Below are 15,609 nucleotides of genomic sequence, written 5' to 3'. Positions count from 1 at the left end.
TGACACAGAGGGAACTAAAACCAAACATTGGCAGAAGATGCAATTTTCTTGCCACATGGGGGTTAAACAAGCTGAAAATAACATATTATTATTTATCAGTTGTTTTTGTCCACCTGATGAATGTAAGTCCAATACTCTCTCCTTTTAAGCTCTGTTTTGGTCTCCACCACTACTCCCGACCTACATATCTAGGGCTTCAGCTGCTAAATGCCCCATTATCTTCACTAGAGACTGAATCAAAAGTGTTGTGGGCCCTGAAACTAAAGCAAAGAGTCAAAGATGTTAAAAGGCTCCAGATAACTTTGGGTGAAAGCTCTCTGTGAGTTTGCTGCTTAAATCAGAGAACCCCTTTCACATTAGCCTATACATAGTTACAGTATTCATTCCATTGTTGATATCGAATAATATAGATTTTTGATAAGTGCAGCTTTAAAGACAGAACTATGATACTGATTCTTCCTGCCCATGTGGAATTCAAGAAATAACTCCATGACCTATTATCACGTCAGGTTTTGGGAATCATTTAGCTTATTCAAGGTATTTTTTATAGCAAATATATGACGATTACTCAATTAAAAAGCCGTTCAAAATACATGTTACAAAGAGTACTGCCTGCTGTGTCTCTGCCTGGGGAAGACATTTTTTATTCACCTCCCTTCAACTTGCTCTGCTGACGCTGTTCATTTCCCTGATGAAGGGGGCGGGTGGAACTCTCTGCCTTTCATCTGACATGTTCAGCATTTGTAATGCCCTGGTCTAACACGCAAATATCTCTATGATTATGATTAAACAACGGCTGCAAGAAGGGGTAAAGTCGTCTAAGCCCCTTGTCATTGTTCACGCTATTTCCTCATTACTGTCGCAGAGATGTTCATCAAGAATAGTAAGACCATTGTTCTTCCCCTGTTTTGATTTTCTGTCAAGACATAATTATTGCCATTCACTTCAGGCCAAGCGTACTGTTCTTCACGCCCACTCGTGCCCGTTCCACCCGTTTCCCTCACCTACCTGATGATGTGGAAGATGGCGGATATGAGGAGCTCATTGTAGATGGCCACAGCCATGTAACGTGGCTCGTGGAAAGCCGAGGGTACGGTGCGGACTGCGTAGCAGAGGTACACCCCCCACAGCAGGAACAGGAACTCCGCTGGGACAAACAAACAACAGAAAGGTCACGGGGAGGGTTAGAGGACGGATTTTAAGGCTTTATTGTCTTTAATTAATCATTTTCCTAATTTGATTTAGTGCCATTAATTAAATCGTTGTATACCCCGCAAGCTGGAACAAGCCCATATAATCCGAAAAGTATTTTTATGTATAAAATGCCTCTCTTGAGATTGGAAACTTTTCTCCCTTTTCAAAGTGCCAAACTCAATGAAAGCTTAACAGTTATAGTTCAACTTTTAGGGAAACACACTAATTAGCTTTCTCTCTGAGGGTGAGATGAGAACAATAACCACGATCATGTCTCTGAGTTAAATACAAAAGCTGGAGCTGGGAGACGCGTAAAGACGGAAAACAGACGTAAAGGGCGAGCCTGGCGCTCTCTAAAGTTACTAAACATGCCCACCAGTGGTGAGCACAGATTATTTGAGTATACTGCAGGGCTCCATACAGGCATGATGGTGCCAGACTGTGACAAAAACACCCATAAATATATATTTTTTTGTATTATTTATTATTAACTTTTCTGTTTGTGTATTGATTAAACAACTGAGACACATGTTAAATAGTCAGCTTTAAAAGGTGCTGGTAGGCAGATTTTGCTTCACCTTTGGACGGAGCCAGGCTAGTTGTTTCCAGTGTTAATCATCTCCCGGCTCCTCATCATCTCACTCTCAAGAGAGAAATTTCCAAAAACGTATCTCTCAAAATGCTAAACTGTTCCTTTGAGCATTGATTTAGTCTCCGTTTATATTATGTTAAATGATAGCAGCACTGTTGCTCTGACATGTTGGATGCAGAGTCACTGCGATAGTACAATACTGTTAGTCATCGCGCACTGCATGAAACAAAGATGTTGAAAGAAGTTGATTGTTGACCCGGCGTTCAAGGCAATAATTTGGCAAGAGTTCCCCGTGTTTCTGCAGTGTTTCCTTGACAATGTGTTGACACTTTACTGCTGTCATCTGATCTCACCGAGGTCACACAGCCCGACTGCAATTTTACAGAAAATATGTATTTAGAAAATGAGCTGCTGTCAGCATTATCAACATAATTCAAAATATACTGGACATTATATGTGCACAGATTTAGGGTGGCTGCGTTTTGGAGGTATGAAATTATGTTATGAAGCAGTCTGATGGCTCTTATATTTGCTGCTCTTTGGTGAAGAACAAAATTATGATTCTTGCTTTAAAAAAACCTTTACTTTCCGTTATAATACGCTGCATAGAAAAATGTCAAATGAGGTTTTCCTCTGATGGTAAGCTCAATGAGCTTGTTGTTTTGTTTGCAGACATAAAGGAGCACCAAAAACGGTGCCAATACTGTGTGTTGGCACATGAGTCCTTAAAGTCCTTATGGTGATTACAGACCATTAATATTCATGAACAGGCCCAGTCTATAAATCATCACTAATTACTTGGTACTTAGCATCTGAATCAGGATGCACGAAGAGCTGCGTGAAAGAAGAAAGGGATAACGATTCCAACTAATGCAGATTCATTTCAGATTCAAATGAATTGCTTATTGTTGGCAATATCAATATTGTTTGGCTTCAGCTCTATTTCGCAACGCATTTCAAGACAAAATAGGATGATTTATTAATTTCCAGACAAACATGTGTTCCCTTGTCAGCATTATAATAAAACAAGTGAAAACACAAAAAAAAAAAGGAATTAGTTTTTTTTTTTTCTTAAGCATCGCATGCATTGTTAAAATCCTCCAAAGCAGCTTTGCAGGGTGCTTCCTGTCCTTCAGTGTAGCCTCAGCACACCCGTGTGTTCTCACTGGCTGTCACAGTGAACAGCGGGGATCCTTCATTTCATATCTTGTCCTGAACACAAATACACAAATACGCACAGACCCGAACGGAGGGATTGTTGTGCTCTACGTGTTTCATTCCATTTAACTGCGATTGTGGAAAGCTGTCATGGCAAGAACACACCGCCACTTCCTCTGAAGCTGCTGCGTTACTCAGTCGTGTCTCTTGAGTGTCCCTTCACCAGCTCCCTCTTCTTCTTCTTCTTCTTCTTCTTCTTCTTCTTCTTCTCTTCCTCTCAAGTTCTCCCCCTCCTTCTTCCCCAGCTGGTGAAAAAAACTCTCTCTGCATCGTTTCCCACATCCCTCCAAGCTTCATACTTCACAGACTCCACTCTTCTTATTCCCTGCCACTTCCATCCCTCTCTCTCTCTCTCTCTCTCTCTCTCTCTCTCTCTCTCTCTCTCTCTCTCTCTCTCTCTCTCTCTGTCTCTCTGTGTCTGCCTGTCTATCAGTTTACAGAGGCAGACCAAGCTTCTCTCAGGGATCCATCCTTTGCCTCTTTCCAAACAGGATTAGTCTCCCCTGCTGTCAGACCGGCTTCAGTGAGGTGCCCATCACTGCCTCCTCTGTCATTAGGAAGCTACTGTTAGCGCACACACAAGGCCCTTTGGGTACTCACCGGATACATGAGGGAAAGGACCTGAAACTTCTCACCGATGCAATCACTCTTAATGCTTCTTAGCTTGACAGTGTTATAGCTTCTGGTCATTTTCGGGACTGTACGGAAATGATTAGTCGGGGCCAGAAAAGAGGGAGTTGTTGTTCTTATTGTCTCATTGTTTTGAAAGAGCAGAAAGGGGGTCTTGCGTTTTTTTCTCTCCCTATATTTATAATTGAAGTCATGCTTTGCTTGTGAGATTTTTCGGAAAAAAAAGATTGAATAGTCGCATAAAAATAGTTACGTCCAAAAATGCTTTTTGTGTGTGTCATGGACCGTAACTGTGAGTTTTACCATATGCAGAGGACATACATTTTTGTATCTGTATTGTGGCTTCATTTTCCAATTTGCATATTAACTAGTAGTGGCTGGTAGAACCATGAAACATAACAATAGACGGAGATCTTTATAGTCAGTAGGAGTTTGAACATTATTGCCCGTGCCCCACTCATTTATTCAGTGACGATGGTGATAACTGTTCATCAACACACCATTTGTTGTATTTCTTTAATTCTCAGCTTGAAATTGGGGATACATTTAGTTTTTGTGGGGGAGTGTGTTGCAATATATTTAAAGGTTAAGTGAAGCTTCCAAAGGAAATGTTAATAAGCCTGTGTTGTGTTTCCAAGTCAGCCATAAGATTCATTTTGAACATTTCTTATGCGGCTTAGTTGTAAATCATGATGAATGGATGAATGGGAATGTAAAGAAAGGGAAACTCAAAGGGGTGTGAGCACAATATGAAAGGCTTGGATGAAATATATAAGAGAGCGGAACGGCGCGTGAGAAGTTAAGGTGAAGTTGCTGTAGCTACAATGTAACAAATACACTTCAGTCTAGATAACAAAGCCAATAGATTGTGGTGAGTCTGTTATTGTGCTTGGATTTGTTTTTTATATATCCCGTAATACATCATACCATTTAATTCTGTGATCGATCTTTGTCTGTAAAACTAGATGGGATTGTCCTCCGGAGAGCTCTTAGAGACATGCTTGTGGTGAAGGGCTGTAAAAATACATCAGGGACTTCGTGGCAGCTCCCGCCCTCTGGAGGTGTTCTGCTTTTATGGTGGCAGCCCCAAGACACTAAGAGGCGCACTCCATCTTCTTTTTATCAGAGCATCCCATTGTGAATTAAATATACAGCATCATCCATTAAACTGTTTGTGAGCAAACCCTTTAGGTAAAGGTGAATCAAACAATGGACACTATCGTCAAAATTCACAACCGCATCCATTTAACCTCAAGTCAGAGAGCCGAGGTTTTCTTTAAATGCTGCTTCGAGGGCAGGGTGCTGAATAAACTGCCCTGTTACAGCATAACCATGTCTTCAGGCAAGCGGGCGGCATGTTTGGGAGCATTTTAAACCTCACTTAAATAAGTGGCTCCATTTATCGCCAACAAGAAGTCTGCTCAAGCACAGAAGTTTATCGCATTTATACGATTCCCCAACCCATACCTGTTTATTTCTGTCTGAAGTGATTTGTCACTTGAACAACTGTGCATTGTGCTGAAGACTCGCTGGAAATTGCAAGATGCAGTTTAACGACTTCAAACAGTCCCTTCTATTTTATGCAATCCATTTGCTGTCGGTACCATCAGTTTCTATAAAGCATAGGAGAGGACTAGACTGTTCTAGATAAATGGGTCAGATACGGTGCAGCTAGACTATTGAAAACTCAGTCTTTTTTGCCTCCCTGTGGCAATCTGTCTCGGTTTACCTTTCGACCACGCCAGCATTGGAGCCTCAGGACTTTAAACTCACTCATAAAAACATCGCTGCACTCAAAACAACTTCCCAGGGTACCTTTAAGTTACTCTTTAATGAGAACCTCGCTCTCAGAATAAAAGACTATGTATGTGTGTGCATGTGGAATGTGTATCTACACAGTATTCAATGCAGAGTCAAACAAAAGTTTTGGAAAATCAGTAGATTTCTAGCATTTACAATCAAAATGTTCAGAGTCACTTGAAGGTAAGAGGCAATTATTTCCCCCTGACCCTGCCTGCAGTCTTTTCCAAAAGTTTCTAAACTAAACTTGTTCTTTAGCCTTACCCGAGCAGCCTACCCCCAAGCTATAAGCCCAAAAGCTCCTTACAGTTAAGTGGTAAGTAGGAGCAAAGTTTTCTCACTCGTCCTGCAAAGACATCACTATACACATCGGGTACATGTACGTAAATACAGAAAACACACACTTACCGACAGCCATCATGTAGTCCCATCGATCCAGCAGACACATGCTGAACTGCAGCCCCTCTAGGGTGAGGCCTGCAGCGATCATGGCCCGACTCAGCTCGGGGTTCTGGCACACGGAGGAGGTCCAGGCCACCAGGAACCACAGCACCACCAGCAGGATCACCACCAGGAGCCGCAGTACCCGCCAACTGGTCATGTAAGGCGTCCTCTGGGCCGTGCGGGACAGGAACACCTTTAACACCCTGAGAGAGAGGAGGAGGAGGAGGACAACATGAGCCTGAATACTTGAGACTGCTGAGTGAAATCATGATGAGCAGTGTAGGTGAGTCAGAGATTCTCTCCATGCGATTGACAACTCACACCCCCGGCTGTTGCTCTTGCAAACACGCCAACTTGAATTAAAAGGATCAGGGAGAAAAGGGCGCTGTTATCTAATTTCATTCAGGTTTGATTAAAATATGTTGTAATATGTCTTGTCCTGACAGGAGAATCAAATGAATGTAGAAGACTGAGAGTAGAATGAGGTTACAGATTATTTATTTTTTTCAATCCAAATTTAACAAATTGGAATTTTCTTATGGGTGTCAGTTTTTTAAAAACTTTTCAGCTTAGAGGTGGTCCAACAAATGCGATCGGAGCTAACATATTAGACTGCAGAGGCAGTTTATTTGTAAGCTGCACAGTATCCTCACTGCAATCACACAAGACAACTCTGCCTCTGTAAAGGGAATTAAAAATGCAACACATCAGCCAGAATAGTTTCAAAGGGATTTGATGCTGGGTAAGGAGAGCTATAGGGGACAGAGATGAAGTTATATAAATATCCCCATCTAGACAAACAGTCACTTCTCCGTTTACTATCCACTCTACACTGTGCTCATCTTCCCTCGCGACCAGAGTGTGACAAATCTATCTTATCTCTGATATATATTCAGTGAGACCGGGCTATAAGAGCTTGGCCTTGGGGCACACTTAAAACCCAGCGAGCCCTGAAAAAAAATCTAAATGGTAATTTTGCCAAGGGAACACTCTGGGCGGCCTTTGACCCCCCCTTCTACCATCTCGCCAACACTTGCTCAGAGCAGGAGAGCAGGACGAGAGTATGTGTCTTAATAGATACTTCAGCAGGCAGATGCAGATAGACCTTACCTAATGGGAAATAAAAATGTGCTTATTGACAGCATGCATGTGTGTGAGTGCAGACTGAGAGGGAGAGGAATAATTAAAACACTACGGCTGACTCAAAGGGCAAGTTAATATCTGGAGAGGATAGAGAGGAGGAGAAAGTAGTTGGGAAGAAAAGAGAGGAGACAGGAAGAAAGAAGGGGGGAGAATATGAGGTGATTAGAGGAAAAAGAGAGGCGACGGAACGACACAAGGAGAGGAATATAGGATAGGAACTAAGAAGAATAAAGATGAGGAGTCAAGGAGACGGAAAGAAAGGAGAGACAAGGAGAGGAGATAAGGGGACAAGGAGATGAGAAGATAGAAAGAGAAGCAGAGCAGAGACAAAATTAGATGAGGAGAGGAGGAAGGGAAATTAAATGGAAAGATAGGAGAAGGGAAGTGGGGGGGGGCATGGTTTTTTTAACATACAGGAAATGTCATTTCTCATATGATCACTCTTTAATTCCAATAATTTGAGTGTACAGTACCTGTACAGCTTGAGGATGACAGTGCCGTACATGACAGCGAAACCCAGGAGGCGAACCCACCTCAGGAGGATGCACCGAAACACACTGGGATGGAAGTACATGATCATCACCTGCAGAGTGTTGCAACAGTTAGTGTTCACACTGATAGACACAGACTTTATACATATATTTATTTTAATTTTTTTCTCCCCCACTCCTGTCACAGTCCTCTCATGCTCACACAGAAGGAATCGGTAATGAAAACGGGTCTCCAGCATGTGATAACCAGAGCCGGAGGCAGATTTGGCCTCGCTGATATCCTACGCTTCCAGAGCTCCCGCTGGCATCTCTTAACTGCACGTTGTTCATATATGTCAGCTTCCAGAACAAACTATGAGAGTTTGAAGGGTTAGTTCTTATCTCACTGGTGGTATTTAAAAAAGCGGCTGCATCGAGTATTTGCAGGTTAATTTGTATCAACAGTGCGTAGACTCTCGCATGCTTCTGATTGTGCACATGTACGGTCATTTTTGGTCTCCGTGTGATTCGAAATATATAAAACGGAGAATTTGCCGGTGGCTCACAAAACGTCAGCCTTTCATTTCCTTCTTGGTGTGAGCACCTATTACTGTTAAAGATGAGGCTGTGACAGGCGGACGCGACATGTCTCATGTCAAGCTGTGGAGATCCGAGCTTCCATTTGCGCTTCTGTTGCTGCTGCGTTTTATTTCATTAGTGTGTACCTCAGAGGGGACGCCCCACATCAAATCTCCAGTGACCCGAAGATCCAGCGCAGTGACTCTATTCTCATTTCCACTGAAGCAAAGAAAACCTGCTGCTTTACTCACCAGGCGGATACACATCCTCCAGGGTGTTAAAGAACGACTCCTTCCTGAGTCAGTCTTGCTGTTTTTAAATATGCTCCGCATCAATTCACACAAAGCATACACAGGTTCTCAAGTTTTAACCTTGATGATTACAGACTGCCGAGAGCAGTGTTCCACATGTAAGTCACCCGATGGATGATGAATATAATACTACAAATCTGTAATCCTTTCTCATATAAGAATTTTTTTACAGGCCCTTTATGATGGTCATCTTTATACCAGCTCCCAAATTGTACAAATTCTGAGTTCAAATTCCATACCTCTGAGATGTGCTTTAACTGAGTTCTCTAAGCCAGCAGTGAACCATGTAGCCGACACCGAAGTATGGAGGAAAACTTCTCCTGCTCCTTTTGTAAAATGTCAAAAAAAAAGAGACGGGGGCTGGATCACGGTGCCTCCCGCTTTGCACTCTCCAACCAGCCAGTATTTTTGACTTTGATATTTCAATTTTTATCTTGTATGAAACAGAATATGAGGTACAAAAAAAAGCTGAGCTCTTGTGGTGAAGCTGCTTGTTCCATTAATAGCAAATAGACATATTCTTAAAGCCAGAGTTCCAGGTTGGCACAACTATAGATTTCCTTTTCACGAGTATGATCATCTCTACTGGAGCAACACACTGCACCAATTTACTGTCATATCTGTATTACTGTACATTTCATATAGTCTCTATACTTTTGCACATTTCCTGTTCAATATTTCGCTCATTCCTGCACAAAACGATGCAGCTCTTTCCGTTTAAAACGGATATACTGTACATATTGTCTTTAGTATATTTCATATTTTTATCGTACATTCTACTATATTTATGTTCCTTGGCTTTTACGGTACTTGATTTTATATTCATTGTCTCTTGCTATGTTTATTGCTATAGCACCTAAACACCAAGGCATATTCCTTATCCTAATCCATAAACTGGAAGTTATAGTTAACCATGAGGCCGGGATATCATTTCAAATGCAGTAAAAACGCATTCCAGAGATGTACAGCCAGAAGTTAATCCCAGCTCCTATGATGCCTTGGCATTCAAGAGCATACAAACGGCACCTGTAACCTCTTTCCCTCAGTAAAGAAGCAGAACATCTGTGGCAAACTCCACTAAGAAACCAGCCAACCCTGAGGCTGCAAAAGTCTGGGTGTAAGATATCTTCACAGAACGGGGAAACTAATGTGTGTACTACGGCCTCAGCAATCGAGTATTTTTGTAATCAAGTCCTCTACCGATTATTCCATCGATTTAATAGAGTTGTCGGACAAAAAAAATAATTTTGCTTTAAATATGCAGCTATAGTAAATATACAAAAGAAAAAATAAGACGATAACTAATTGGTCCCAATTTTAGAAAAAGCAACATTGCTTAAATTGCATACGATGTATCTGTCGAAACTAAACTAGTTAGCTGTTAAGCTAGCAGGAGTAAAGATGCTAACTGCTCAGCTGTAGGTTGCTAGCTAGAGTTACTTGAACTGTATTGGTAGCATCGGCCAGCAGAGCAGTCTCTTTAGGTTAGCTTGAGTGACTAGTGGAGAAGTGTGACAAGTCACGGTGACCCGGAGCCATGTGGGTACCCCGATGAAGAGAAGTCTGTTGGGCTGTTCAGATACCACAAGGTCGAAGAGCGCCATTCCTGACCAGAACCGCTGCCGTCTTCTCTCGAACCACGAACTGTTTCTCCAGGACTGACGCCAAACTGTGAGTTGGACTCGGTGTTTTTGCGCCGTTAAGGGTAAGGATTCTGTCGGCCTCACTCGAGCAACACCTGGGCCTTTTGCGTGTGTGAGACTGGTGTTTAGAGTCCAACGTTTGTTAAGAATGTTAGGAAAGTAACGGTTAAAGGGGTGAGAAAAGGGGACTTTGCCAAAGAAACCTGAGATGATTTAAGTTGTGTGTAATACTATTTTGGTATAAGCCAATTCCATTTTGTTTTTTAGGTAATTAATTGCAAATTTATTGTTTATATTATTAGTAGGTTACTATTTGTTATTTTAAAGGAGTCAAATTTGTGTTTTTGTTATATTTTCATAACATAAAGTGTAAATACATTTTAAACATTTCAAAAAGCAGTCAGTAAACTATTGTTCCTTTTCATTCCAAATACTTGTCTGGAGGCAGTTATTCATAATAGAGCACAGTCTACATAAATAGATCCACTGTTGAGTTTATCAGTGGCTGAGTTTAGCTGTAGGGTTATGTAAGTTTCACCCAAATCAGATGAACCTTTGTGGTTAGCTATCTTAGGAAACCAAACCCGATCACAAATATACTATATGTGACCTCCAACAGAAATGCAGAGTAAATGGTGTGATTAAAAAAAGACAAAGCGATGAAATAACTAACTTCTCTATTCAGGAGGTTAAAAATAGATTCTCAAGATGACACATAGTGAATATGTATTGAAGTAATGTCACAGGAATATAAACAATTAAGTGATCTAGCTTGTATCTTGCTTTCATTTTCACATTTTTTGCCATGTTTGTTTGTATAATCTATAAACAGAACTGACAGCAGTATCACCCATTCTACCAAAATGTGGCTCAGTGTGTAATTAAACTGTCATAACGTCCCTATTTCAGCCTTCAGTCTGTCCACTCTCAGTTCAGCTATGCCATATAGACATTTCTCTCACTTCCTGACCAAGAATGTGTCACACAGAGTCGAAGCCGTTTCCTTGCAGACACAATCACCATCAAAACCTTGCGGTGACAAAGTCCGTCATTGGTATGCTGGTCATGAGAAAGAGGAGACCCAAGTCCATTTTATCATAAGAACAGGAATAATACGGGTGGTTCCTTTTTAGTGCTCCACTACTGACTGTGAGTCACTGTTGCAGCTCACAATCTGATCAATTATTTGACATATGGTTTTAATTTAGAAAAGAAATTGCAACCAAATAATTATTCTCTCCATATTTCAGACAGACAGATTTTCAAAATGAGAGTGATTTTGTGGAAGACATCCTTGACGTGATTCATAGCTTTAATATTAATAATGTGCTTTACTGAAAGAAGAGAAGTTGGGTAAGAATCACATGATATCAGTTTCATGTCTGTGTTTATGGAGCTAGAACCAGGAAGTGCTTGGCATAAAGATCCACTGGGAAACATCTAGCTCTGTCCAAAGTTTCAAATTCTTTCTACAAACACCTTTAAAGCTCATTCATTCATTTGTTTAATTCGTAGACAAACGGAGGTATGAAAAAACAAACAATCTGTGTCTTTATGAGCCAAACTATTTCTTGGCCAGCAACAATCGGGTGCAGTGACTGTGTGCAGACTCTCGTTTGTGAGGTTGCCATGTTTCGTACCATTGTGGCAGCAGCCCCAACGTAATCTGCCAGATACTACCCGTCAACCCACAGAGAGGTGCTGTTCTGACTGATAGACTCTTGTTTGTCAAGAAATAATTACAGTGCGTAATCCCCCCTTCATGTCATTGTTTTTACGGAGGAAGCAAACAAGACGCAATGTTTTAGTCAGCTTTAGATGTATTGAGAGGTGTGCCAGGCTAACTATTTACCCCTGTTTGCAGTCTTTATACTAAGCTATGCTAACCAGGCCCGTGGCTCTAGCTCCATACCTAACACACAGACATGAGCCTGGTATCAACCTTTTTATCTTGGTCTCAGAAAGAAAGCATTGAGTGTATTTCATAAAATATTGAGGTATTCTTTTAAATCTGCATTAATTGATTTTGTGTCCACTTCATGGTGCAATGCAACAAGCTGTATACACATCAACATCATCGTTGTATTACCCTGTAAAGCTGATATGGTGGACGTTTTAGGAAACTGACTTATTTACAGATTAAGCAGATGCAGAGCAACATTTGGTCTTACTGGCCACCTGATGAATATCAGGCCAATATTGACTCTCCTTTTAGCTCTTTTAGTCTCCACCAACTCCTGAGGGGAATATCTTGTTCACCAGCCGCTAACTTTGTCTGTCTCTGTGTGTTTGTCACATTACGTGTAGTCTTTTGATCTCTTGTTAATATACCAATATTTATTAGAGTAGCTTTAAGCATTATGTATCTTTTTAGTACGTAGAAATGAATTTGACAATTGATTTGATAATTGAATAAAACACATTTGTTCCATTTTTCCTCAACGTGACACTTGAATGAAGTAATTGCAACTGTTAGTGCTGAAACAAATAATAGAACAGACATATACACAAAGAAATAAATGCGTTAAGAACAGATTAACAGACCAGATGCTGCCAACCCTTAAGGGTGCAACAATTCACCGTGCACTTATGTTAACCTGCGGTTAGGATTAGCATCCTGCTTGGCACCTTCATCTCTTTGCCTCCTGAGCAAACAATCCTGCCTCCCAGCTCTCTGGTATAGCCTACATGACGGACAAAAACAATAAATCACCTCCACAAATATGAGGTAAAAGTAGGCCACGCTGTTTCTTACACCCACATACCAATGCAGAAATGCAAATCCCTGCACAAATGCACATGAACACATTCATGTGAAGATTTAAAGCCACTCCATGCTGCCCATAAACACAGACACAAACACACCCTTTCTGCAGTGCTACCCATGTGGACTACAAAGTCACGGGGGATTGCACAATAAAAAGCCACAATTTTATATCGCCCAGAAGAGAAGGTGGCCCTCCTGGTTTGCATCCAACCTCCCATGCCTCCACCATCAATTAATCAGCAGATGTATTTTTAAAACAAGTTGTGCTAGAACTTGATGGACTGTTAAAAAATGCATCGAGCACCAGAGCGGAGCAGCTGCGCCAAGCTCAGCCGAGGAGGCTGGTTGTGGCTGCAACAAAAGAAACGGCAGCAGCAACAAACGTTGAGACTGCGGGAGAGGAGACAAGACACAAAGGTGGGACGGCGAGAGAACACGCAGAGGGGTAATGAAAGTAAAACATGGGGGAAGGGTGGACGGGGAAAAGGTATAGTCTCAGGCAGGCAAGGTGCTTGGAAATGAAGAGGCGGAGGGAAAAGCTTGAGTTACAGCAGAGCAAAGGGAGGAAGAGGCTTTTGATTGTATCAGAGTGTGTGTGAACATAACAGAGTGGCAGGATATTTTTGGGGAGGTTTTTTGTGGTACTTGAGTTATCCTTGGTGTGAATGGAGGAGAGGGTGGATGCAAAATCAAATCCATTTTGAGCATCGCAGCTAAAGTTGGCCGATATTGAAACTCCCTCAACTGACAATATTGCTTTAAAAAATATATATATATATAGATACGAAATTGTCATCCAAAAAAAGCTGAAAAGAGAGACGCACGTTGATATGAATAGTTATGGCCTTGAGACGCATATGTTGCAACACCCGTGAGTCGCCACAGCATATAGGCAGTAAGAGCTATTTTACCCACGAGCATGCTGAGATCAGTAATTGGGATCAATCAACCCGTAGTAACTGGCCTTGTACAGTGATTGTCACGGTTATATTTAGTTCCCTTTGCTAAAGCCCCGATGATTGTGAGAGTTTTGGTCCGGCTGCTCTTCGTGGGTGCGTCGGTGGCAGACTATTTTGTTGGCTGGTGAGCTGTAAATCCCTAATGGAGATCTGTGGTGTCTTCATCTTTAGTCCCCACTTGTTAATCGCGCAGCTTAAAAATCACTTAGCTCTTCTGTTTAATTTTGTTTAAAATCTAAGAATCACAGTAGAAATATATACGCCAAGTCACTCCAGGACAAACCTAGAATACCTGCGGCTCTTTATCTGCTGCACCAAAACTATCAGGCTTTCCATTCTAATGCAAATGTATTTCTTACGGTAACCCTTCAGTAACTTTAGAATGAGGACAAAGTCCTTTATCCCAAGAGTCAGCCAAGCACTCTGAAGCTTTTTTCTTCTCAACAGATTGTTTCTCCTTTTTTTTTAAATGGCTACCATCCAGCCATCAGGCCCTGTGTTTGAGGAGAGCAGTGGCACACTGTTCGCATTCTGTGCAAGTATTTGAAGGGGGCGAATTCCCCAGTTACGTCTGATCTCCCTATTACATGGCGCTCGGGTTTCTTCCATCTGTTCTCCTGCTAAAGATGGGCTTCTGACGCAGTGCTCCAGGTGCACTGTGGGCTGTGTACACAAGTGCAAACACACACCTATACGGTGCTCGCTGGCACCTAACTGGACAGGTTTACACATTCAGACAACAGAAAGGCTGGCAGAGGCACACGCACAAAAAGACACACTCGTACTGATCATGCACACCAACTCTTTGTTTTTGTCCAGACAATGATAAGTACAGTACTGTAACAGCACCTAGCTGCAGCAGAAGAAGTAGGAGGCAAGGTTTACTGCCTTATTTACACACTAATATATTCAGGACAGGAATCCTTTTTTAATAAAAGTAATGTAATAGACTGACTAAATGACTGAGTAGATTGTGGGTGCTTTAAGATCAGAACACAGACTTACTGGGAAGTAGAGCAGTAAAGACCCAAACAAGATGGCTTCCAGTAGAATCAGACCAGATGCGCGGATGTTCTGTTTTGGGGAAAGAGACACAAAAGAAAAAAAAGATCAATTTATCAATCACTTACAGGGAAAAGGTGATGCCTTTAGATTAGTTAAAAGTTTCCTCAGCTTTGTGGATTGGCACCAAGTCATGAACTGCAACATGGCAAACATGTCAAAAATAATGCATCAATTCTTGCTGCTGTAAATCTTTTATCGCTGTTTGTTTTAACAGAGTACTGTGAGAAGTTGTGGCTCCAGCTTCTTTGCCATTGCAGGTCATTGCCTCTTTCAAAGCAAACGGAGAGGAGTTGAATATATAAACATTAGCAAGTATACATATACTTGCTAATGTTTTGCCTTCCCCTAAAACAAGAATATAAGTGACGATAGCCGCTTTTCTGGGTTGGATCCACATTACCTCTTATTAAAGGACTTTCAATGTTTTTTTTATGTAAATTCAAAGGGCTCCGGGGACATTTCTTGTGAACTGAAGAAATGTAGGAGATTTTGAGGCAACAACGCACAAATGTCTATAAATAGCACACCGGGAAAGATTCGACTGAACTTTGCCTGAGGAGGGGTTGTAATAATTCTACACCGTGAGGATCTCATATTTATTTCACTTAATTCTATGAAAGTCTATTCTGAGCAAAAGATTTTTTTCCTCTGGGATTAGATAAAGGCTGACTGGAACGCTTCGAAGCTCCTACCGTTGCCATGATAATCAACGTCAAAATCAGGATTCCAATGCCTCATTTATATTTTTATATACAATACCCCCAAAAGTCCCCTAATTCCCTTGAAATAAGGAA

The 15,609-nt window shown here is 41.5% G+C and overlaps 1 protein-coding gene across 1 annotated transcript in view; it reads right to left on the bottom strand.

The window, feature by feature from the left end:
* The window catches only part of gpr158b (G protein-coupled receptor 158b), a 50,359-nt gene that overhangs the window by 9,860 nt on the left and 24,890 nt on the right, over positions 1-15,609 (bottom strand). The window contains exons 5-8 of the mRNA XM_076098408.1: positions 14,756-14,824; positions 7,495-7,604; positions 5,843-6,081; positions 1,009-1,147 (exon numbers count right to left, since the gene is read on the bottom strand). Coding sequence (XP_075954523.1) covers positions 1,009-1,147; positions 5,843-6,081; positions 7,495-7,604; positions 14,756-14,824 — 557 coding nt within the window. The remainder of the gene's footprint in view (positions 1-1,008; positions 1,148-5,842; positions 6,082-7,494; positions 7,605-14,755; positions 14,825-15,609) is intronic.

This window comes from Anarhichas minor, unplaced genomic scaffold, assembly GCF_050575085.1.
Source record: "Anarhichas minor isolate MPS153535 unplaced genomic scaffold, ASM5057508v1 ptg000024l, whole genome shotgun sequence".
NCBI classification, from domain to species: Eukaryota; Metazoa; Chordata; class Actinopteri; order Perciformes; family Anarhichadidae; genus Anarhichas; species Anarhichas minor.
The sequence above is the reverse complement of the archived record's forward strand: the minus strand, read 5'-3'. Positions and strand labels throughout refer to the sequence as shown.